The 25,357-nt window shown below is 49.2% G+C and overlaps 1 protein-coding gene across 2 annotated transcripts in view; it reads left to right on the top strand.

Annotated features, from left to right (window-relative positions):
* HOXC4 (homeobox C4) overlaps nt 1-25,357 on the top strand; it is a 73,539-nt gene that overhangs the window by 19,540 nt on the left and 28,642 nt on the right. Inside the window, exons 2-3 of one of the 2 annotated variants that reach the window (XM_081587260.1) lie at nt 13,517-14,717; nt 15,202-15,622. In XM_081587260.1, coding sequence (XP_081443386.1) covers nt 14,279-14,717; nt 15,202-15,557 — 795 coding nt within the window. In that variant the 5' untranslated portion in view covers nt 13,517-14,278 and the 3' untranslated portion in view covers nt 15,558-15,622. Of the gene's footprint in view, nt 1-13,516; nt 14,718-15,201; nt 15,623-25,357 lie in introns of those variants that run through there. The other variant, XM_081587259.1, reaches the window with a different exon arrangement.

Raw genomic sequence — 25,357 nt, 5'->3', positions numbered from 1 at the left:
CAGAAGCAGGGCCAAAAGGCGGGCCCTTCCAGGGTGTAGCATCTAAGTCCTGGGAAAGGGGAGGGGAGTGGATGGGGAGAGGAAATGAGCCAGAACCGAGAGGGAGGGACTGAACTGCCTTGGGGGCTAGCGACTCTGGGTGCCTGCGGTGTGGAGAGGTGCGGTTGGGTGACTGGAAGAGGACACTGCTACTGAGCCCCTGCCACCCAAGAGACTGAGGCAGAAGCAGGCAATCAAGCAGAGGCAGGGACCCCAGGCAGACTCTGGCAGGGTGAAGGGGGACAGAGACCCAAAGACACTGGGCACTGGGCGTCAGAGCTGGAGCCCCATCCCTCGCTCCAGGGGACTGTCGCCTGTGTGAGGAGCACAGGTACCCTGGTGGAGAAGTCCAGAAGCCTTCCCTCTGGGTCCTCAGTCCCTCACAACCCACCTGCCCCACCAGCCTCCCACGCCTTTACGTTCCGGGAAAGTGGTAGGATCCCAGGACTCTTTCCAGTGGCCCAGTGGAGAATTAACTTTCCTGTCTTTATGGGCCCTCCTCCTTTCTCCTCTTCCCCACTAGTCCAATTTGGAGAGTTTCTGGAAACTTTCCATCCAAGCAGCAGGGAGATGGGAGTTCCCCTTGGTCTATAACTTGACTCTTCCCCTCCCTCTGGCCTCCCTAGTACCTCAGGGAGCAAATCTAATGGTCTTCAATAAAGAATTTAAGCAGGCCAAAGTTCCACACCCAGGCAAGACTCGCCACCTTCCCCCACTCCTGGCCAGATCTCAGTCCTAGCTCTGTCAGCTCTGTGTAGCGGGGTGAGTGTATTTCTCTTTTACAGACTTACATAACATCTCTTGGAGGGTTTCTATAACTTTCTCGTCCTCTTTTCCTGTTTCTTAGGTTCAAAAGTTCCATGTAAATATCACCCCTTAATAGATCATCCTTCCTCTCAAATAATTTGCCACAGCGGCTTTATTTTTCTTCTTTTGTTTGTAGGACTAATACAAACGGAAGTAATAGTACAACAGGTCTTGAAATTTTTGGTTTTCCCATCCCTCCCCCACACTGGAATTTAAGGTTTCTCTGGAGTAGGGGGATGGGCAGTCCATCAGGTGCCCCAACTAACCTGGAAAGCTTTTAATTTTATTTCTAGGTCTTTAACCCTAGAAGAGGTCAAGCAACCAATCAAAAATGTGCTAAGCAGGGTCACATGGCCTCCACTAACCAATCAGCCAAAAAGGGTCTCACCCTTCCCTGCTCTTTTCTTCCTCCCTTCCCACCACCCTCTTTAGTTTCTGGGTCCTCCCTCTCTATGATGTGAAGGGAATAAGTGATGCTGAGAATTTTCTAGCCCCTTCCCTCTGTCCCTTACCCAGCTCTCAGGAGTCCTCGGCTTTTGTCCTCTAGTTCTAACAAAGTTGTATTTCAAGGTCAATCTCAATTGTACTGGGACTGGAAGTTGTGTGCGCATCCTCTGCATTACTCCCATGTTCTCCTGTGTGATCCTACCCAACTCCCTGCACTTTATAGATATGCCCTTTCGATTAGGCTGTACAGTGGGTGTGGATGCATACTCCAGCCCTGAATTCAAATTTTGTGACTATTCCCTATACACTTACCTTGCACACCTTTTCGTTTTTATTCTCTTCTGATCCTCTTGAGCACAGGTGGAGTGATTAGAAGTGATCTGTTTCAATTTTCTCCCTGGAAATGCTCCAGAAGCCATTAGCTTTATCAAAGTGCCTCTGGCGTGGTTGGGGAAGGCAGCAAAAGTGGAGAGTTTTTGAAAGTTGTGTTTGGTACCTTTAGTTTGTTGAATAACTTCAAGTCTGGAAAAGGAAATCAGCACAGAAAACCAGGACCCTTGCCTCACTGCTCTTATATGAAACAGTTGATGGATTTAAGAACCCTTCCTTTCCATTATTTTAACAAGTTATGATGCTGATGCTGCTGTTTTGTCCTGGCCAATGGCTACCAAAGGATACAGACACTGAAGATGTGGGTTTTAGTGTTTATATTTACATGGATCAGGTCAGAATAAGCAATGGGTGATAAACTATTTCTGAGCAAAACATCTGATAGTGCAGTGTGCGTGTATGGGAGGAGTGCTTGTGTCTCCTGAACACTTGGACTGGGCCCTGAGCCAACTGACTTGCTTTTCAGGTCCAGACCCAGGCATTTCATCCCCCATCCCCCAGTCTCCAGGGCTTTGTTGCAGGGTTAATTTTCTGATTGAGTTCTACCCACAACCTCTCCTTCTCCCTCCTGATCTCCTGCCCTCTTTGAGCTGACCGAGCAGCAGGAGTTCTGATGGGTTGTGCCCCCAGACCTGGAAGCCCTCCTCTGGGGGTGTCAAGCCCAGTTTGAGCTGGGCTTTGTCAGCATCCCCGTGGTAGTTTGCTTTCTAGGTGGGGCTGATTTGGGGACAATGCCACAGGCCAGGTGGGAAGGATTAGAATGAAAAGCCAGAGGGAGGGCAGCTCTTTTCAGAAACCATTGGGCCCTCACTTCCCAAGTTACCTTCAATCCTACCACTCTATTGACTTCTTTCATGAACTAGAATTAGGGCACACAAACTTATTTTTCCCTGGTAGATGGTGTGGTAATCTTATCTAAGACCAATCCTCACCTCTAGTGTGGATGTCTCACGCTGGAGTTTCCAGATTCCATGAAAATAAGGAAAGAAGGGGGTGGGGGGCATGGCTGGCTCATTCTAAGCAGGCACTGGGAAGAGAGCTTTTATTGCCTCAGCCCCTCCTAATATCCAGGTCAACTTTATCTGTCTCTTTGCCTCTCCCTCTCTTTGTGTAATTACTTTGGGTTGAATTTCTCGGCGGAAATATCATTGTCCAGGGCTTGAGTTCTGTGTTTTCTTTTCCTGAAGAGACAAGTGCTGCTCTGAGCCTCCTCCTCAGTGGGATTGTAGACCCTGGAGCCCTTAGCTGTGGAGATGGGAGAGAATCTGGATTCAGGACCCCAAGCTAGGGCTCTTTGGCTTTCTGAGATTCAATTAAAGAAGAGGCTAGCTGTTAGAGGGCCTTTTTATTGGGGCTTTGTAAACCCAAATGGTGTACCTGTTCTGATACCTCCCTTCACTGCTTTAATAGGGCCCCAGGAGCCCAAGGAGTCTGGACTGAGGAGCTGAAGTAATAGAGATCTCTTTGTCCTTGAGTCCTACAGAAGAACTCTGGGATTCATTTTCTTCTTCATTGCTAGGAAGATCCACTGTGTGGAGATGGGAGTGGGAGGGAGATGGGAGTGGGAGGGAGATGAAATTTAGGACTTGGGGAAGTTGGGCTATCTAGGACCTTGTTCAGCTTCTGATGACCAGGCCTTAGAAGCTACAATGAAAGGTTGACCAGAAGGCTCTGGGTATGCTGGGGAGTAAGTATAGGAAGAAGGCCACTTCTCTACACCTGACACAAGCACAGAGAACATTCTGCCATGATGTGCTGCCCCATATTGAGGGGTGGGATGGTGGAATATGTGGGTTTAATTCCATGGGATCTCTTTAGTTCTGCATGTGTCACAGCTCTGACAGAGTTAGAGGAGGCTAGGTTCTGCCCTTGAAAGATTCCCACTTCTCCCAGCCCCCGGCCCAGAACATCACACCTGAACACACAAAAGTATATGTGTGTGGCCAAGTATGGTATTAAAGAGGTCAGAAGCCCAGGCAGGACACAGTAAACCAGGCTTAAACTAACTTCCCAGTCCTTGTCCTGCCCCATTCTTCCCATCAGCCCAGCCTGAAGACCATTTGTCCTCCTCCTCCACACCCATGCCCTCAAGCCCCAAGCAACTGTTGAGTTTCTTCCTTTCTGCTTCCCTGGAAAACCAAACCCCTGGAGCAGCCCCCACAGAGGGTGGCAGCCAGGCTCTCAGTGATCTTTAGTTTCCTGTTGGCCTGTTGAGTTGTAGGGGGGTTGGAAGGCAGTGTGGGACCATGAGGCCAGATCCTTATCAAATCCACTCTTCGGGCTCAAACTCCAAATATCTCAGGGCTGCTTCTTTGCTCAGATAGTGGAGAAAATTCTTGTCTAGAAAATACTTCTCTAAAAAGTTAATTTTCTGGCTGGAAAACCCAGTGTGTGTGTGTGTGTGTGTGTGTGTGTGTGTGTGTGTGTGTGTGTGAAGAGAGTAAGGGTCAGGTCCCTCATTTTGGATTGTGTCTCTCCCCCTCCTCTGTGTGTGTGTGTGTGTGTGTGTGTGTGTGTGTGTGTGTGTGTGTGTGTGTGTGTGTGTGTGTGTGTGTGTGTGTGTGTGTGTGTGTGTGTGTGTGTGTGAAGAGAGTAAGGGTCAGGTCTCTCATTTTGGATTGTGTCTCTCCCCCTCCTCTTGAGTGGAGGATGGGGGCGTGGGCTGAGGCTTTATTGAGGGTGCTTTTCCTGTTGGGAGTAGTGGTGGGTCATAAAACCTAGAGGAGGTTGTTTTGATCTGGTGACTTCTCAGGAAGTAGCATTTGAGCTTTTGCTTTGTAAATCACTCTCCCCCAAACTGGCCAACTAGATTGGATTGCACTTCCCCAAGCCCACCTGGGGCCCTTCTTACTTCCCTTTCCACAGTAAACCAAAGCAGAAAAATCAAAGGAAGTCCAGGGGCCCCCAAATCCTCTGCCTCCAATAAGAAGAGGGCTCACTGGTGATTTGACCCCTCTAAATTCAGCATGTTCTGGGTGGTATGGCCATAGTTCTCCTTAAAATTCCAGATTTAAAAATCATGCCATCTTTCATTTTCTTTTGCCCATGCAGACTTTGGTTCCCCCAACCCCTCAGTTATAAACCAAGTAACATGGAAGGTAATCAGCTTCTGAGCCTGGTGGTAGATAACATGACTCCTAGGGGCACTACTCTCTTGTGGGGCTGCTGTCTCCCTGTGATACATTTCCTGAGCCCCAAACCCCTTCTTGACAAGATGGGACTTCCGGTGTGTAAGAGAGAGCTCATGAAGAGAGGGGATGGGACTGAGGCATCAGCATTATATGAATGGAGGAAACTCTCTGCAGTCAGTGACTGGGTTTTATGTAATTAAGATGCATGCTGGGGTGTGAGTGAAAGCCCACAGCCGCCTCACTAACTGAACTGTAATTTTTCTCTAACTGAACTGTAGCAAAAAAAAAAAAAAATCATTTTACCTAAATGGCTCCATTTGGTAATGTTAATGACCCTTTCCCTCCTAAAGACATCCCTGCTTCTCAAGGGTCCCTCTGCCAGCTTTGGGCTAGGGAGTTAAAGGGAAAAGAAGTAAAGAGGCTTCTACCTCTGTCTCAGTTCAGGCTACATCAAGTTAGGATGCTTTCAGGCCCAGACATCAGGGCTCCTATCCATAGCCAGAGAAATGCCCCATATGCTGGAAATGAGGCCATAGATTATATGAATTCCTGGGCCTTCTTAGCACTTACTTGCACAGGCCCCAGTTTACTCTCCTTCATTTCCCAGAGAAGTCTGGGTTGGGGCATCCCAAACCCACAAGCATCAGAGAATCTCCCTCATCCCTAAGGCTCGATGCAAATACACTGTCTTTATAGAGAGCTGAGCACTTCCATAGCTGTATACATGAAAATATATTTATAGATCGCTCCGTGTATAACAGGATGTATGTTTTCCATCTCCCTCTAATCCACATTTAAATGCAGATTTATAGATCTTTAGATTTATAGATCCACAGTGAACATAACAGTCCTCTGTCAGATTTCTGTGTGCACGTTACCAATCTCTCTATAGTGCTGGATGTATAGGCTGGGATGTATTGGTACAGCACTCCCTAAATATCTGGATGAATATTTGGTGAGGTTTTTTTTTTTTCCCCTTGGTTGGAAAAAAACTCTGAGTGTGTTTCTCAATCTCTATTTTGAAAAATTTATCTAGATTTATGCAAAAACCCCAACTCATAAAATAGCTACATATTGAAGCTACATATTTGGAGATCTTTATAGTCTTTGCAGTTTTGCTGCAAACTTAAATATTTGAAAGTATGTTTAGAAATGGTTTCATAATACATGTATCTATATGTAGGGGCATAGATCTCCCTCTAGAAGGATATAAACTTAATTCATCTCTCTGTCTATCTCTGTGTCAATAAAGACATCAGGTGAGTGTCTTTATTGGGGATAGGGAACAAATATCTTTCTGGCTGTTTTGCTTATTAAAGAAAGTGATTCTGTTGCTGTCTTCAAGGTTCCCACCAAATAGAATCTAAAGGAGTTAGCTGCCTCCTGAAAACCTACTCTAGGGACCACAGCCCTCTCCAGGCTTTCCCTGTGACTTGAAATCCCAGCCCAGTCTCCCCATCCTGCAGTATCTCCCAGAACAGCCGGCTAAAAAGGGAGAGAAAAGGGAAGAGCCCTGGGACTATGCTCCTCTTGGCTCCCAGGGTGGAGAGGTTGAGGGAGGGAAGCATGAGTCTCCCCAACACAACTGGGCCTTTGAAATTTGGGGAAAAGTGTTCAAGTCTCCCACTATTTTTGGAGGGTGCCCAAATGGTGCCAGGGTCACTGCCCTACCCATAAATGCCTCCTCCCCAATTGTTCTTGGTGCCCAGGGCCCAATTAAGCGGCTGCCTCACTCCCGGCAGCCGAGCTCTTATCGGCCGGGGATTGATGCCTCCGCGGCTCCTGTATATCATTTCCAAGATTTTTTCTGTCCAACTCCTCGGCTCCTTCGGCTTCCGCGGCTTTGACTAATGATTGCTACAGATGCCAACGTCTCCAGAATCCTAATAGCCAGGCAGGCGGATGCTTATTTACCCGGCAACATTGCCGCGGGGGAAGGGGAGCTGGGGGAGCAAGGATTGGGGTGCTGCAGGTTGTGGGGGACAAGGGAGAAGATTGTGATCAACTCAAGTTTCCCTCAACTTCTTCCCCAGTGAGAAAGACATTCCCAACTCCCTCCTCTCCCTGAGGGAAAAATAGAATCATAAAATAGGGCTAATAGTAACTCATAGCTTGCCTCGTTGGAAAAGATCAAAGAATGAACAGGACATGGGAGAATAATCAGAGAAGTGTTTATTACTTGTAAATAGATGAGAGATTAAGCAGGAGACCAGCAGTTTAGGGAGGAAAAAGGAGGGTTTCTTTTCTTTTTTTGTCTGGAGGAGGAGAGAAAGGGAAAGTCAGCCACGGTGGGAGAAGGGGCTCCTTTTAAAATTCTCGCGTCTTCTCCGTCCTCTCCCCACCCCAAATCTAGTCTTCCCATCCGTGAAAATGCCTCCCCTTTTCCCCTTTCTTCGCCTCACCTTCGGTCCCTCCGGTGTGGGGATGACCCGCGTGTTGCCGACCCGGGTGCCTCCTCCCAGAGGCCGCTCGGGTGCCCGCTGGGGCTGCCGGAGTGCTGGGGCCTCTGTCTGGGGGTGGGGAGAAAATCAGACCCAACAGTCCACTGCGGGCTGGGGGTCGCCGGCCCTGCGCTCCCACGCGGGCCGAGTGGCGGAAAAGTTGCAGCCGAATCCGCTTCTCCGGCGCTTCTGGGCCGCCAGCAGGGCCAGGTCTTTGGGGGGAGCGGCTGGAGTTCCCCGCCGAGCCTGCAGCCTGGGCATCGCGCTTCCTCGGGTCTCCATCCTGACCTTACCAGACATACACACTTCATGCCGGTGAAGAGACAACACAAAAAAGCCGAGCAGCCCGGCTCCGAGCCCAGGCGTGGAGTGCTCACTCCAACCCGGAATATTTTTCTATCAGAGAATAATGGAGCACAAAATAATTCAGCAGAGCGGATGGGCAGGAGCGCAGTGTGGGAGCCCCGCGCAGTGGGCCGGCTGCAGAGCGGGCCGCGCCGCCCAGCCCCGGAGGACCATTTCGTTGAAGTGTAGAGCGAGGCCGCAGCCCAGTCCCGACCCAGCCGCCCGAGGGCCAGTCTCTAAATGACGGTCCTTCAAGAGGACTCGGAAATGCAAAAAGGGAGCCGAAAAATTTAAACAGTCTGAAGGCAGAGGCGTCCCGACGCGGCCAAAGCGAAAATCAATCACGTAATTAAAACGGGGAGAGGGTGAGGCCCGAGGTTGGGGGTCCCGGGTTCCGAGGAGGTGGCCAAGGTGTGGGCCGAGGCGGGTGAGTGGCCCGGGGATGGGGCTCGCCCGCCACGGGCCCGGAGCGCCAGAGGCTGCGGGGAGGTTTATCACAGATCGCTATTGATTCCCGCTAGGCTGGGGAGAGCAGGCTGTGTGTCCTCCTCCAGGCCGGATCCTGAAACCTACCGATGGGCCTTTCCCGGGCTCCCCCATTTTTATGGGGTTGCGGCACGCAGTGAAAGACGGCTCCCCTGTTCCCAGGAGTGCCCGGATCTGTCCAGGCAAGTTTGTCTGAGCGTGCAGGTGGCACCAAGACACTGCCTCCGGGTTTAAGGGGATAGAGGAAGGTAGTACCCTAGTTTCAGGCACTTACATGTTCCCCCAACCTAGGAATCCATGCTTGCCTTTTGGAATGACTCTTACCTAAGGAGGGAGGGTTGGAAGGGATGTGGGTAGGCTTATCAAGGGGAAACTTGGGCCTGAGCTAACTGGATCCCTTAGGGGTCTCAGGGACCCCAGAGAAGGAAAGGGAACAGTTTCTGGAGGTAGGAAAGACGGCACGCAGGGAGCTCTGTTTGTGAAGGAATGATGTTCTTGTTATTATTGAGGTTAATGATGGTAATGATTGGATATGGCTGGGTCAGCCTGAGAGAAGAGCTCTCCACAGCCCTTTCTCACAGAGGCTTCTCTGGAGAAGTCACTGGCTCTCCAACCTAGCTGTAATTGGGGAGAATAAAATGAAGACCTTTCCTCCCTTTCCCTGCCCTTTCCTTCCCCACTCCTTAAGAACTCCAGATAAAAAGGGGACACCTTATAAAATCTTCATCACCCACACCAATCATTTCCCGTCTGGTCTCTCCAGTAAAACGCATCATTTTGGGGCACTGGGCTTTTGCCAGGCACCCTTCTTAGGAAGTTCAGCAAGGAGTTACCGGGCCAAGTCCCCACGAATGAATTCTGTTTCTGACTCTGGAGGAGACCCAGGATTCTCTTGCCTGCTCCATGGAATTCTCCCTCTATCCTTGCCTCTCCCAGTCTCTGCCTTCCTTGGTCCAGGGTGCCTCAACCCATGAGTCCCTGGCAGCTCAGAGGCCAAGAACAGATTAGAGTATCTTGAGATGCCCTCATCAACCCCAAAAGGAATCCCACCTTCCTATAGGCTTCTTAATTCTGGGAGCACCAGGTCAGCTCTCTGGAAGCTACCCTAAGCCAGCCTAATTCCTAAATCTTTCAAAACCACATTTAGAGTGCTTTAAAAGTAAAAGTCCTTTCATCCCCCTCGAATAGGAAAGTTCAAGTTAGAAATACTCAGCAGCGCAAGCTCCCTGCAGAACTATCAGAATTTTTCAATAACAACAACAAAAATAAGAATTAAAGCTTTCATCAAAGGGAGAAAGGGACACCCCCACCCCAGTTTTAAAGGATATAATCCTGCAGCCTTGGACAAGAGTGGGGAGCAGGGGTCAGTGAGGCCAGGATGAGCAAAGAAGAGGATGGGGAACCCAACCTCTAACTAACAATTTCTCCAGCATAAAAATGAAACATCAAATTCGTTAGCCCAGGGCCTTCATTTTTCCCCTTCCACATTATAACTAGTTATTGAACTCACTGGAAGATCTAAAGGCCATTTGCGAAGAGACAAATTTCAATGGAGTTTCCCCATCAATAACCCCATGGCAGTGACCTATTGGAACAAGTCAAACACCCGAGGTGAAATGCAGGTCACTCTGTCTAACCAATATTAAAATGCGGCCACTTTTTAAAAAGCCACTTTAAATGAGATTTGAGGAAAATTGAATTCCAAGGAAGGCAAAGCAAGGAGGGGAATATTCACGAGAGGACCTTGCCTATGGTCTCCGAACAAACAAGAGAAATTCATCTTTAATATTTTAAAGGGGGGCAAATTAACATTCCATGATTGCTTTTTTTTTTTGAGACTATAAGCGATTCCAGGAGAAAAAAAAAGGTTGAGTATTTTCTGGTGACACGTCTGGGTTATTAAAATCATTTTAGACCAATTCATTACTTTTACTGACAAGAGATTTAAGAAAAAATCAATTAAGCATTTGCATATTCTTTTGCATACATTAGCCCTGCCTGCTGGCATTAGAAGGGGACAAAACACATACATATATACATATACACAAACAGCGGGGGAGGGGGAGGAATGGGAGCCTTGCTTTAGTTTGGGGTTTGCAAGTTGCTTGGAGAAAGAAAAATAAAAATGGAATGAATTACTTGATTGTATACCATCTAAAAGTCAATTTATTTGAGGAAGAGGAAAGAGATGTGTTGCAATGTTTAATCTCTAGAACAACAACAAAAACCATATACACACTCGCGCGCGCACACAGTCACATCCTACCCTTCTGAGAGTGGGGAAAGGAATGACCCTCATTTTCCCTCTTTTTGCCCTCCAAATCCTGAGTTGGCTATCACTATTTTTCTCCCTAGGAAAATCCAGGGAGTCTGAGAGGTGAGATTTTAATGCAGCAGAGAATCAGTAGAGTCGCTGAGGTCTCTCAGCCGGCAGCTTGTTACTGGGGAGGGGAGGAATATGGGTTATCCAACGGTCAGTATGGTAATCCGGGCACAATAAGGCCTCGCACACAATGGACACATATTTTTCTTCAGCAGTGTCAGAAGGGAAGCGCTTTGTACTAAAACACGTTTCCGAAAGAAAAACCAGATCGAGATTTAGAAAGAGTATGGGGGGCGGTGCGGGTAGCATTCGGAGAGTGATTGTTTGGAGGCTGGCAAAAGGTGATCAGAAAAAATTAAAAAAATAAAATTGGGGCTGAGAGAGGTAGAGGGCAGAGCAGGGGTTGGAGATCCCTGGGCTGATGAGGCAGGAGGGCGAAACACAAAAGGAGATACAAGGATTCATCACGGACAAGAGCTGCTTTAGTGCCCCCCCAACCCATTAAGCTAATGCTAAGTACAGGAGCCCTCAGAAGGGATCTTATTTCTATGCTTGCAGTAATATCCAGGTGAAAATATTTGTATGTGTGGTCTGTGTAGTGGACTCTGGCTTGCTGTTTTCTTCATGTGATAGGTGACTTTCTTGCTACTGAGATATAGGAGCCCAAAGAGTTTTTTTGGTAAATGATGTAGATACAATGTGGACAAATTTGCGGAAATCTCCCAGATTTCACTTTCTGGACCCGAATGTCAAATTAGCTGTGCAAACCTGGAAAGAAAACTCCATGTATTTATGGCTGCATAAGGAGGCATTTAATACATCAATAAATAGTAATAGTATGAATGCACATAGACTTGACATTCAGTTGAAGGCATCTGAACTCTCTTGGATCTACCTACACGCACTGGCCCAAAGTGGGTTTCGTGCTCCCATTCCCTCGACCCACCTGCAGGAGCTCAGAATCCTGGGGAGTGGGGGTGTAAGATGGGCTGTGCCTTGGAAAGGACTTCCTAGCAAGCCCAAGAGGGTGAAACGATGGAAGAAAAGCAAGTTGAGGTGGGGGCAGGGCTGGTAGAAGGTGATGTGAGGGCTGGGAGGAGGGGAGCCAGGTGGAGGTGAGACTATTCCTGGCCAGCATAGGGTGGGGCAGCCGGATCCAGGTGCAGGCCTAGAAGGGAGGATGGGGGTGGGGCTGGAAGGCTTTCTCCTTCAGCAACCTTTCCCCCACCCTACCTGAGCTCTTATGAGCTCTGCCTCTCCCCAGGTGGGGGGCTGGGGCTGGGTTCAGAATTTTTATGTAAGACAGCAGTCAGCATTGGTTTCCCTTTGGCACTTCTTTTTTTTTTTTCTCTTTTTTTTTTTTTCCTTTGGCACTTCTAACAACTTGTAATTAACCCACCCCCCAGCATCAATAATAAACCCCTCACACATCTCCAAATCACTACCAACTAAGCAGCAGCCTTCACCTTCTCACATCTCTCAAGCTCCTCTTCCAACCAAACCAGCCAATCTTCACACGCAGAGGGTCCCGGATAAGAGTGTGCAGGAGTTCTCAACCAACTTTGGAAATTTGAGAATTGCCTCTAAGAGGTGGTCAGCCTCCAGGGAATTCCAGTTCTCTCGCCCATCTAGTGGCAGCGAGTGGGCACTGACCTCTGAGCAAGAGGTTTCCAGGGACTCCCAAGCACTGGCTCTTGATGAGCCTAGGGTGAGGGTGGGGGGGGCTTGAACATGGCAGGAAGAAAGGTGGCCAGGGGCCCAGGCGGGGGAATCAGTCCTTTGGGGCATCGGCTGTGGCCCAGCTCTCCAGCCTCAGGGTGAGCCCAAATTTGGAAGTGAGAACCCTCTCTGGTATCCCAAAGGTGGTGAGAGACAGGTTGGGAATCTCCTCCCTTCAGCCTCCCTCTCGCAACAGTTTTATTTTTTTCCCTTTCCCCTCCTCGTTCCCTTAATTGCAGATGTTCTAATTAAACCCTCAAATAGTTGTTATGCCGTTTTAAAAGGTACTTATTCAAGTGTCAACCAGGCTGGGCTGGGAGGAGGCAGCGTAGGGCGGCGAATTAAAGGTAGATTGACTAATCACAGCGGCGATCATAATAATAAAATCAGAGGGGAAAAAAATCACATTACGACTTTTCGTGGAAAGGAGGGAGCAGGCAGCCAGCGGCCGCCAGCCCTGCGCCGCCGCCGACACAAAGAGTGCGGGCGATTCCGCGAGACTGATTTATGACGTTTTACAGCCCTATAAAAGCTGTAGCGACGAGGCAAGCGCTCCTACCACCGCTGGCAGATTTAGTCTAATAAATAAAACATAAACAGTTAACTTTATGTGTCACTTTTATTGTTATCAAGTAAAATATAGCCGAGCCCCGGCAAGCTATGATTTTAAACTATAATTGTTATCAAGTGCAACAAGGGGACCCAGCTCCCTCCCTGGGCTCTCCCTTCTGCCACCCCCTCCAACTCTGAGTTATGGGATTAGTTAATTAGAATTGGTGGTATGACGTGGCCGCGCCTAGCTGGGGGGGGGAGTGTCAGAAAGCAGCTCTTCCTTGCCCCCTCCCTCCTCCATGGCCCTGCCTCCCCACCATCAAGGCTATTCCTGTGGGTGGGTGGCAAGAGAGAGGGGAGGGTGCAGGAATGGGCTGGAGACCCCCAAGGCCCACCCAGCCTCCCCGGCTTCGTGAGCTCGCCCCTCAGCTTTTGGAAGGCAGCCTGGAGCTGACCCTTGGGGATGCGTGTTTACATGTAAACACATGTGTTACATGGATACAATCCCTGCCGGAAGCAGGCTCTACTCACGCAGGCCTTCCTCCTAGCTAGGTCTGCCCTCTGTGGGGATGGAGAAAGAAGAGCTCCCAGGGCCTTGGCTGGGCACCATCCCAGGGGACTGCCCCTGGCAGAGTGCTCTCCCTGCCCCAAGTCCTCGGGAACCAGCCTTGGAGGTAGTTGTCAGAAAGCGGCAGGCCAGGCAGAATGGAGAGCAGAGACAGCTGCCAGTGGAAGAGATCCTCTGCTCTGGGCTGGGCAGGGAGGGTCAGTGGGCACTTGGGGAGGGCAAGGCTTCTGAACTATGCTTTTGCCAACCACTTCCTGTCTCTCTTCAGCGGGGGTTCAACCCCCAGACCTCCAGAAATGACGTCAGAATCATTTGCATCCCGCTGCCTCTACCTGCCCGGTCCAGCTGGGACCCTGCCTCGCCGGCCCCCTGGCCAGAGGGTTGGGTGAGTGTGTATGGAGAAGAGGGCTGGACTCTGGTCTCCTTGGATGGGGGGGTACCACAGGCTCGCCAGCCTCCTGGGCTCAGCCTGGGCCCCTCCCCATCCAACCTCCACTCCAGTCCTCATTCAACTTCCTCTTCCTGCGAAAGAGGGGCGCTGCCCTGTGACCTACACAGACTGAGACAGGATCGCCATGAATGGGGACCTCTGGAAAAGCTCGGGAGCCGAGGCCCGAGGGATACACCGGAGGTCCAAGGAGAGACTCTGGGAGGGGGCTGAATCACAGCCTCCCAACAGCATCCCAATGCCCAGGCTTTGGAAAGGAGCTGGGGGCTTCCCATCTCCTTTTGCAGGGGAGGGTTGTCAGTCGGAGTGGTGTGTACTAGGGGCACCCCAGCCCCTTCCAGCTAACCCCACATCACCACCACCACCACCCCCAGCACCACCACCACCACCACACACAAAAAAAATTGGATACATTTTGAATAAAGCGATTCGGTTCCTTATCCGGGGACTGGGTTGCTCCGTGTGATTGGCCGGCGGAGTCACATGGTGAAAGTAACTTTACAGGGTCGCTAGCTAGTAGGAGGGCTTTATGGAGCAGAAAAACGACAAAGCGAGAAAAATTATTTTCCACTCCAGAAATTAATGATCATGAGCTCGTATTTGATGGACTCTAACTACATCGATCCGAAATTTCCTCCATGCGAAGAATATTCGCAAAATAGCTACATCCCTGAACACAGTCCGGAATATTACGGCCGGACCAGGGAATCGGGATTCCAGCATCACCACCAGGAGCTGTACCCACCACCGCCTCCGCGCCCTAGCTACCCTGAGCGCCAGTATAGCTGCACCAGTCTCCAGGGGCCGGGCAATTCGCGAGGCCACGGGCCGGCCCAGACGGGCCACCACCACCCCGAGAAATCACAGCCGCTCTGCGAGCCGGCGCCACTCTCAGGCGCCTCCGCCTCCCCGTCCCCAGCCCCGCCAGCCTGCAGCCAGCCAGCCCCTGACCATCCCTCCAGCGCCGCCAGCAAGCAACCCATAGTCTACCCATGGATGAAAAAAATCCACGTTAGCACGGGTAGGCAACTTTGCTTTTTGCTCTCCCCCTCCCCTCTTCCCCAGCGCTCCCCACCCTCCTCGGCCCCCGCCGGCCCCGTCCTCCTTTCTCTCCTTCCCCCTCTCTCTCCAGGAGCGACTCTGGGTTAGCACAATTGAACTGGATTTACGAGCGAGAATGGGTAATTACATCCCCCATAAATTTTATGGCTTAGCTACTCTGGGCAGTCCGAGCCATGTGCTACGATCTGTTATGTATGTGTGAAAACTATGCTCGCTTTCTAAGGGCGCATAAATAATTCAGTGTCGTTACAATGAGGATTCCCCTCTTATTACACTACAAAGTCTCCAGCTCCCTTCAACTTCTTTATAACCCATTTAGCTTGATGACTTTATTTCCATCACCCCCTCCTCCTGTTCCAACAGAGCTGAGGATGGGGTGAGGGTGGGGGTGGGGAGCCTGCTGCCTTTGAACCCCACTATTTGCTTTCCCCCCCTCCCCTCAGTGAACCCCAATTATAACGGAGGGGAACCCAAGCGCTCGAGGACAGCCTACACCCGGCAGCAAGTCCTGGAATTAGAGAAAGAGTTTCATTACAATCGCTACCTGACCCGAAGGAGAAGGATCGAGATCGCTCACTCGCTGTGCCTCTCTGAGAGGCAGATCAAAATCTGGTTCCAAAACCGTCGCATGAAATGGAAGAAGGACCACCGACTCCCCAACACCAAAGTCAGGTCAGCGCCCCCGGCCGGCGCTGCGCCCAGCACCCTCTCCGCAGCCACCCCGGGCACTTCTGAAGACCACTCCCAGAGCGCCACGCCGCCGGAGCAGCAACGGGCAGAGGACATTACCAGGTTATAAAACATAACTCACACCCTGCCCCCATCCCAGGCCCCCCATCCTCCCCTTACACACAAATTGACTCTTATTTATAGAATTTAATATATATATATATTTTGGTTCTTTTCTCTCTTCCTCCCACCTTCCCCCTTGTCAATTCCAAACAGACAAAACAGATAAACAAACAAGCCCCCTGCCCTTCTCTCCTTTCCACTGTTAAGGACCCTTTTAAGCATGTGATGTTGTCTTAGCATGGTACCTGCTGGGTTGTTTTTTTTTTTTAAGGCCATTTTGGGGGGTTATTTATTTTTTAAGGAAAAAAAACTGCAAAAATTATATATTGCAAGGTGTGATGGTCTGGTTTGGGTGCATTTCAGGGGAAATGAGGAAAAGAAAAAAGGAAAGAGATTTTTAAGCCAGTACTCCTCCTTCTCCTCCTCCTCCTTCCCCCCTCTTTCCTTAGGCCTTTTGCATTGAAAATGCACCAGGGGAGGTTAGTGAGGGGGAAGTCATTTTAAGGAGAACAAAGCTATGAAGTTCTTTTGTATTATTGTTGGGGGGAGCTGGGAGGAGAAGGGGGAAGACCGCAGACAAAGCTAAATGCATCTGGAGAGCCTCTCAGAGCTGTTCAGTTTGAGGAGCCAAAAGAAAATAAAAATGAACTTTCAGTTCAGAGAGGCAGTCTATAGGTAGAACACCTCACCCCACCCCCCATCGTGGTTATTGTGTTTTTGGACTGAATTTACTTGATTATTGTAAAACTTGCAATAAAGAATTTTAGTGTCGATGTGAAATGCCCCGTGATCAATAATAAACCAGTGGATGTGAATTAGTTTTACGTCAATGTCTGATGGTTTCTTTTTCTCCCCCTCCTCCTTCTGGCCTGGTAACATCCCACCTTCTCTCTAGAGTTGCTGAAGTTTGCTCTAAGCAAATACACAAATCTTAACTCTCAACTCCAGTTTCCCAAGGTCCTTAGAAGATCCAGCAAAAGGTTTGGGGCAGAGGATGTCAGGAGAGGGAATGTGGAAGAGTAGGGCACTTCCTCCCTGAGTCTGTAGGGGCCAGACTCTCCTGGGGGGTCTCACTTTTCTAGAGTTAAGCACAGTGCCTTCTTTTGTCTCTTCCTCTCTCCTCTCTTCTCCCTTCCCTCCGGTGAGTAGGCCTGCCTAATTTGCAGATTAGAAGGCAAGTTTAGGGAGTTGGGACGAAGAAGAGTTTCATCTTTGGGGAGTTCTTTAGGGCTGAGGGATTAGGAAGATGCCTCTCAACATGCCTGTTCTCCTTAAAAGAAGAAACATTTTGAGCTGGTGATTCTAAAGCAGCAAAGTGACCTGTCAGGAGGCTTTTCTGTCTGTTTAGACTTGGAAAGAAGGGTGAAGTGGAGGCCAGAGGCCTGGGAGGCCCCCTTGCATGGGTAGGCCTCAAAGCCTGATGCCTGGAGATAATGAAGCACTCTTATTCCCCACTCCCCCCCAACTTTTATCATGGACCTGCTAGATGTTGAGAAAAGACACAGGGAGAGGCAGGGGGATCACCTTTCTTCCTCCACCCTCCTAGGTCTCCTTAGGGCTTGGAGATTGGAGGAACAAGGCTTCCTGCTTGTAAAAAAAAATTTTTTTTAATTGCTTCCTTGGGGGCTAAAACAAACAAAAACTGATTTGGATTGCCTGAATGATTACTTTAAACCAAAATCTCCCAAAAATTCTAGTCCTGGGGACCAGGCTCTGAGTAAGGCCTGCTCGAATTTTTGCTTGTTTGTTGGGAGAAGGTGAAGGGGTAGTTGGTGAGCTTCTCCGACAGTTTACCCAAATATCAGGATGGAGGGCTGTCAGAAGTAGAAGAGAGAGGGAGAAGAGATATGGGATAAGTAGGGAAGCCGTGGATACTGCTCTCCTCTCTCCTCGAATTCTGGAGTGAAAGGCAACAGAGGAACCAAGTTATGAAAACCTGTTTGATGTGCTTTGGATTTATTTCCTCTTGAACCACTTGCTGGCTGTGTGTGTGTGTGTGTATGCTGGGGTCCTCTAGGTCTACTTTCCCCTCCCTCAATGGTGCCCTGGGGACAGCAAAACATGCTGCCTACAGTGTGAGGAAGCAGGGCCAACAATTATCTGGAGTGATTTTATGTAATCAAGTGAATTAGGGGCCAAATCTGACTGTAGCTCCCATCATCTTGATGCAATTGGCTTTGGGGCAGGAAAAGGGTGTCTAGTTGCGCTTGGGAAAAGGGAAGGTGTGAGGAGGGGACCTGGAAGTCTTTCCAATCCCTTAAGGAAGTTAAGATGGAAAGAGGGGGCAATGGAAATTAAGATTCATAATCTTTTCCTAACTTTGCTCACTGGGTTTCAGGGGAATGTATTCTTTCTCCTCCCTAAAGTGGAAGAGATGAACACAGGGGAGGGAAATTCACTATCTTCTATATGTTAAAATGAACTTGCTGAAGGTACATGCTCTTGTTTGAGAAAAGCAGTATAAAAGGATTGGGACAGTTCTTCTATTTTTCCTTCTTTAGGAGCTTCTGTTTTAAATTCCTCTTCCTTTTAAATTCCTTTTCTCATACATACACATGTAGTCACTCTCTGTGTATCTCTCTCTGTCCCTCTCAGTCTGAAAAGCAAAAACATCAGACATCCATAGTTTGACAAATAAAGCTAAACCCTCTTGTATTTGAGTTTTGGAAAAATTTGGCCTCTGGCCTTCCCTCCAGTGGGTTTCATTCTTTGCTTTTCCCCCAAAATTCTCCTTTGCCTTGGACCTGACCACCTGGAATGGGATCAGGCTCTCGGAGATGAGCGGGATGTCCAGTGTAGGGGGCCAACCTAGGCCCCTAGCTCTAGCTGTCTTGACCCACTGGATGCTGCTACAGCCTCACTGGGAAGCTGAGGGTCGGGGCTTTTATTGAAGTTGGATTGAACAGTGGGGAAAGCCTGGGGGGTGGGGTGGGGAAGACACAGCCCAGGTTCACGGGGAGGACACAGCATTTTCTCTCCCATCGCCTTTATATTCAGCAGCGCCTCTGACCTCTCCCCCACCCCCAGCTCCGACCCTCCCAAGCCAGCCCTAGCTCAGCCCCCGGTCTCCAGACAGGATGCCACAGCTTCTGTGGGGCTGGGGATTTCTTGCCCCGAGTAATGGAAGAGGCAAGGCGCATGAATGCCTGCTAGCGTATTGTGTGTGTCTCTCCAATGGCTAAGTAAAAAGAAGACGGGGTGAAACCGGCAACACCAATCTTCCAAGGTCCTTCTCTCCAAGCACCAGGGGATCCCCACAGGTCAAAAATCCCCTTGACATGTAAGTAGTTAGCACTCATCTGCTCTGGGAGCGAGGAGCACTGCAGTTTCAACTCTATCTCTGTTTGCCATTCAATTTTTATTTCAACTCCCGGTCTTGGGGAGGGAAGGCGGGAAATCCAATCAGGAGCGGTGAACTTCTGCTTGAGGAAAAAAATGGAGTATCTGAGCCGAGGAGTGTACCTGGGGAACGAAGAAACTTGTCTCCAAAAGGAGAGAAAGAGTGGAGAAAGTGAGCCTTGGGGACGAGGGTGGGGGTGGGGGAAGGACTGAGGAACTTTGCTTGTCTGAGGGCCTCTCACTGCTGCTTGTGTGAAGTTTCCTACAAAGTTTTCTCTGCAATCTGTGCATCAGCTTTTTTTGAGCATACACTTGGCGGATTGCAATCCAGGGACGCCTTCCCGCTGTTAGATGTATGTATCTGTGTGTATTTGGGAGACCGCTAAGGAAGACAAACAGTTAAGGGGTTTTCCGGAGCTTGGGGCCAGGGTACCCTCTGCTAGGCACGGTTTGTCTGCTTTTCTAAAATTAGAGAGACTGACTCTGAAGGGGGTGCTATGGTGGGGAGGAGAAGCCTGCTAGGGCAATTTTACCATCTTTTTCTCAGCTTTCTGCCCAATCCTGGGTAAGTGTGGTTCACAAAGCCACTTCTCATGGTTTTCCACAGCTTCTATCTGCACCCCACTTTGGAAAGCTGAAAATTAACTTTCATAAGAAATCAAGAAATCCTTCTTAGGCTTGGAAAAAGAGATGGAGGAACCCCCAACTCCAGCGGCCATCAGGGCAGCGGGAATATTTATTACCTCTCTGGATATCATTACCTAAGAATACAATTTTATGAACTTCCTAATCTGTTAGCTTGATTTATCTGGGTGGGTAGGGGCCCAAAATAAACATTTAGGGGATTTAGTAGGAAAAAAAAAAAGTCTTTGCCTGTGACCAGTCTTTCTGATGGAACTGACCACCCCGCTTGGCTTGCTTTTTCTGCATCCCATCTCACTAGTCCCAATTTAATTTTTCTCCTGCAGCATGTGGCAGCTTTGAGTATCCAAGTTTTAGTTGCTTCTTGAGAATTAAAAACGGTAATGTGCTCTGTTTGAACTGGACACCTGGAGGGCTCTTTCAGCCGCCTTAAAATCTGTGCAGCTACTGGAACTCGGATCCCCTTTGGGCTTGGGGAGCAGAGAGAAACCGAGGTCTGCTCACTGACTCCCAGGTCCAGGAGCCTCTTCTCGGGCTTGGCTCTCCTCGGGCTTGGCTCTCCTCTACGCTTCAGGATTTTCCTGCTCTTCTCTCTGGTGTGAGCTCCGGAGTTCCTTTGAACTGCAGGGTCCTTCCAGAAGCCAAGCCCACAACCACAACCATGCCTACAGGCCCAGCTAACTGATGAATTAGGAGGCAGGGGAGACAAGGATGGGTAGGGAGAGTCTCAGAGTATGTTTGAGGAAGAGTTAGGGCTACATAGTCTAATAAACCTAAAGGGACTGTTTCAACTTCCCAGTCCCCATCAGCAATTGCCAGATTCCCTAAGATGTAGGGTCCTGTAGCATCCACTCTGCAACCGTGATGGGAATGGATCCAGTCCAAAGAAGTGTCCCCTCTACTCACTCCTTTCTGACCCTGTCTTTGCAGCGTCAGAGTTTGGGAGAGGGAAGTATATTTGAACTTTGGGCAGAGAAACCCTAAATCACAGCATATGGGAAGCTCTGCCAAACAGCTCAATCCTAGGTTCCTGCTCCCAGGGGTGCCTCTGGCTTCCCAGGAAGCCGGGCCTAAGAGAACAGGGCACAAAGCAGCTGCTTGCATTCGGGGGTCCTCGCTCCCCTCCTCGCAGCGGCCAGGGTCTGGAGGAAGCCGAAATGGGACCAGCCCGACAAAGACGAAAACGCGAGAGGCCGACCGGCCGCCCGGCTTCTGCTCCGGGTTCCACACCGCGTCTGCTCTGGGCGCAGTGTCGCCTTCAGCTGGGTCACGACCCCCGGCTCTCACGGAGGACAATAGGGCGCAGGGCGGGGGCTGGGGGCTGTGTGGCCGGCCGAGCGGGTTCACTGAGCGGTGAACTCCTTTCCATCTCCCGGGGCTCGCCCTTTAGGGCCCAAGCTCCCTTTGCTTCCCCCATCCCACCTTCCATTTTTTCGTGGAAAATGGAGCTGCCTCTCGGTTGCTCATCAACCGACCAACTCCCCACCACCAAATAAGGAGACTTTATTTCCTTTGGAAAGGAGAGGATAATTTTCTCTGACTTACAAGAGCAGGAAATGAGACCCTCTCACAAGATTTTTGTGGGGACCAATGGAGACGAGAGATCTCCTCAGTCAGTAGTAGAAACATTTCCAAACCCGGAAGAATCCCAGGTCATCAAACCAACAGTCTCTCTTCTGTCAGAGGAATTCCAGGCCCAGAGTGGGTCCACCCCGCACCTCAGCCCCAAATCCTGGGAATAATTGCCTCCCTTCTCCCCTGGCCTTTGTCTCTGAATGCCAGGTTAGGATTAGGACTCTTACAAAACGGGAGGCACCTTCTCCAATCCCATGGACAGGGGACAGGGCTGGGTTATCCATGGGGGTGTGGGAATGAGTCACTTGGGAGATGGCCCCCAACCAGTTTGTTCTTGTTCTGTGGTGTCACCCCACTCCCATGACTGCCTGGCTCCTCCTCAAAATGACTCTGTCCCTTTGGGTGGGAACACAGTGTTTGTAACTTTCTACATGTGGAGTTTTTCCACTCGGCTGGAACAGACCTTGGTAATTAAGGTTACAGGACAGGGGTTGAGTTCCAGCAGGAGGAGAGAAGAGCTGGGGAGAGGAGAAAGTGGAGGAGGTATGGAATATTCCCCATGGGCATTTGCTCCTGCTTTTAGCGGCCCTTCTCCATGCCCCACCTCCTCCCTCTGCCACCTGACCCCGCTCAGATGGGAGATGGGGAGATTTGAGCTTCCCAGCTGGAAACCTCTCTTCTTGGACTTGGGTCTCTGATGATTTTGAACCATTTGGGGATGTGACTGCCTCAAGTTCTATCCGTGTCTGTCTGTCTCTGCTCAGCATTTTCAAGGAAGCCTAGCGTTCCTGCTGCTTTCCTCCGGTTCTTGCCCCTCTGCCCTCTCATTCCCCAATAATCCTCTGGGACAGCCCCTAGCCCCAGTGCTCCTCCTCAACTCCCCTCCACTGAGAATGCAGAAGAGGAACCAAAAGGTAGGGGGCGGCAATCTGGGAGGGACATTTGAGGTTCAAAGGTTCCTGGCTGAGCTTCCAGTCCAGGTCACCTCAGGGACCGATCTGACTGCTCCAGAGTGGCCCCTGGGCCAGCAGCAAATAGAACAAGATTTTATAGCCCCAGGGCAGATGTTGGCTTAGCTGTCTCACCCAGATTCCCCTTTATCTCTACTCCACCAAAGAGGCTCCAATCCCCACTACACCTTTGTTCTCTTTCCTTTTTCCCCTCCTCCCCCTCCTCTTCTTCCGTTTGATCCTGCCTTTCCCCCTCAAATTATTCCTTTAGATCTGGAAGCATCTGTTCCTGCCTGCCCCTCCCCCTCCCCTCATTCCCTCCTTCCCCCTCCCTCCCTCTCTAGCAAAGAAGCCCCCAAATGGAGGGCCTCTGGCCTCTAGCCTGTTCTGCTACCTCAGAGCCCAGAGACCTTTGAGGCCAAACCTTGAGACCCCTCCTAACCCCCGGTCCCTTTCATTTCATTCTCTCAGCTGGAGAGGGTCCTGGAATTGCACAATTTGAGTCTTGGCCCCCAGGGACCAGTCTCTTCTCTTACTGGGTCAGTTATCCATTAAATTCAGGCAAAAGCACTGTAGTCGAAGGGTTTGGTGCTGAATTATTTAGATTATTGCCCCAATTCTCTGCTGGGCTTTTTTTGGATTCTGGATTTTGAACATATCTTCATATTCTGACCCTAGAGGGGAAATGGCCTTTTCTAACCTCTCTACCTGGTCATTCTTTATTACCCTCCCCAGCCCCTTCCCTTGATTGCAAAGTCATTTTCTGAGCAATTAGCATTTCCCTCAATACCTCCCAGAATTCTGTAATCTAACGGAGGAGGCCAAGGCATTGTCCCTACTACTCACACGGAAGGGTCTCTTTTCTCTGTCTTCCAAAAAATAAAAAAGAAGCCAAGAATTGACTCCCTCACATCCTCCTTCCCTCCACTCATATCCAGGAATTTGCAGTCTCCAAAGCTTGATGGAGAGGGTAGTAAACTTAATCAAAGTGAACAACAGCTTGTTTTGTCCTCTTAGTCAATCCAGTTGGATTTTAGTCTGGAAAAGGCAGGCCCAAGACTCTTGAACTCTGTCTGCTAGATCTGTCTGTAGCAAGAACCCACCTTATATCCCAGAGCATCAGACTGGAATAATCCCAAGGTCCTTGCCCTAGTGCCCACAGTTGAAAACCGGTAGAAAAGATTAAATCCTTCTCTGTCCCTTCCTTCCAGCTCTGTCTTGAGATTCAGCCCTGCTTGGGATTCTGCCCCTCTTCTCTCTTTAAAGATCGGTGGTTGGCCAAGAGCCCCAGATTCATGCTCCCTTTGCTCTGCCACTTGGTTACCATGACAATAAGAGGCAACTATCCCACCCACTCCAGGTGGTTGGATAGACCCAGACCAGCCAGGATGTTCTCTGGGGGAACCTGATCTAAGAAAGACCCTGGAGATGAGAGCCTGTATTTTGTTATAGCATCTTTGCTAATTAGTCAGGATGGAAGAGGGAGAACTGGGGAGAGAGTCTCTCCCTGCACTCTATAATTTCATACAGTCCTTTCTCTCTGCATATGTGTTTGCCTAGAGGTACACCGTCAAAACAAGCATAAGGCAAGGACCTCAACACATTCATGTCTTCTTTTTATAAATGCATGGGAGGCGATTTTGCTGAAGGTCTGCATGTGTGTATGTGTGTGTGTGTGTGTGTGTGCGGAGAGGCTCTGAGTGATAGAGAAGAATAACATCCCAAGTATAGACCTATGAAGTAGATTTTTTGACTTATCACTGATGTTACTGGTGACAAAGGTTTTTGCTATCCTCTCTTCCTCATACACTTCTGTAAAAGGTCTGCTCCTTTGCCTGAAGGATGTGGCCTGAGGACTCACTCTTGATCCTACAACTTGACTCCAGAGGCCTGGGGTGGTTATATAAGAAGAAGGCAGGCGTCAGAGACATCTGGAAGATCAGATACCTCACTTAATGCTCTCACTTACATGTCAAAGTTAAATCAAAACCACAAACATTTATCTAACCCTTCAATCTACACTATTCTGCTCATAGGCAGGGCCCGGGAAACCACCACCACCACCACAATAGCAGCAGCAACTGCACAGTAACTGTCTCCTAGGGTTCTTAATTGCCTTGGGATTAAGTGGATAAATGTATGAAAAGCACTTAGATGAGAGCTTGGCATATAGTAAGATTTCAGTAAGTGCTAGCTGTTATTATTACTAACAATAATGGGCATTTTCTTAAGTGCTTACTATGTACCAGGCGCTGTGCTAAATTTATTTCATTTGAATCTTATAATAACACTGCAAGGAAGTTGTGTCCCTATTTTACACAAGAGGAAGCTGAGTGAGGCCCAAGAGGCTAATGATATGCCCCACTGGCAGAACCAGCACTCCAATCAGACTTGCCTGACCCCAGAGTGGGCACTCTGAACCATTTCTCTGCTCTTGATGAACTTGGACACTGCTGTTAGGCTGGGACTGAGTTTGGCAGAGAGCTCTGGTGAGGATGTGGGTGCAGCAGCAGCCTGAAGGTGAGCAGAACCTAACCTGGGTTTTGCCACTTGCCTTGGTCTTGCCTTAGGTTCTTGTCCCCAGCAACAACAGGCTCTGACAGTTGTTCACAAACTTTTTGGTCTCAGAACCCCTTTATACTCTTAAAAATTATTAGAATCTCCAAGAGCTCTTTTTATATGGGTCATACCTATCAATATTTACCTCACTAGAAATGAAAACTGGAACTTTAAAAAAATAGTCTTTTAAAACAATGATAATCTGTCACGTGTTATCATAACTTTTAAAAAATTTTAATTGGAAATCATAACTTTTTTTGAAAAAAATAGTTTTAAAAACAATTTAGTGAGAAGAATGTCATTGTTTTACATTGAAGCATATCTTTTAAATGTCTAGCTTAATAGAAGGTGATTAGATTCTCATATCTGTTTCTCCTTTCAATTTGTTGTGATACGGTGTCTGGTTTTTTTTTTTTTACCTGTTTGTTCACACTCTTTTAATCCCTCAGCCCCCATAAAATAAACATTCTAAAGTGTAAGCAGTGGAAAATCATGTAAACTCTGCAGAAATAGAAAATAAATTAGTTTCTTTCAAGACTTGGGGGAGGTCCTTTTCCTGAACGCTAGCTGCTGCTGCTGCTGCTGCTAAGTCACTTCAGTCATGTCCGACTCTGTGCGACCCCATAGATGGCAGCCCACCAGGGTCCGCCGTCCCTGGGATTCTCCAGGCAAGAACCCTGGAGTGGGACAGTGTCTGTTTGAAGTACATGAAGTACATAGCCTCATGCAGGCAGATATATAT

The sequence above is a fragment of the Giraffa tippelskirchi genome, chromosome 4 (genome assembly GCF_054371585.1).
Source record: "Giraffa tippelskirchi isolate mGirTip1 chromosome 4, T2T-mGirTip1v1.2.pri, whole genome shotgun sequence".
NCBI classification, from domain to species: Eukaryota; Metazoa; Chordata; class Mammalia; order Artiodactyla; family Giraffidae; genus Giraffa; species Giraffa tippelskirchi.
This window is presented reverse-complemented; position numbering and strand designations above follow the sequence as displayed.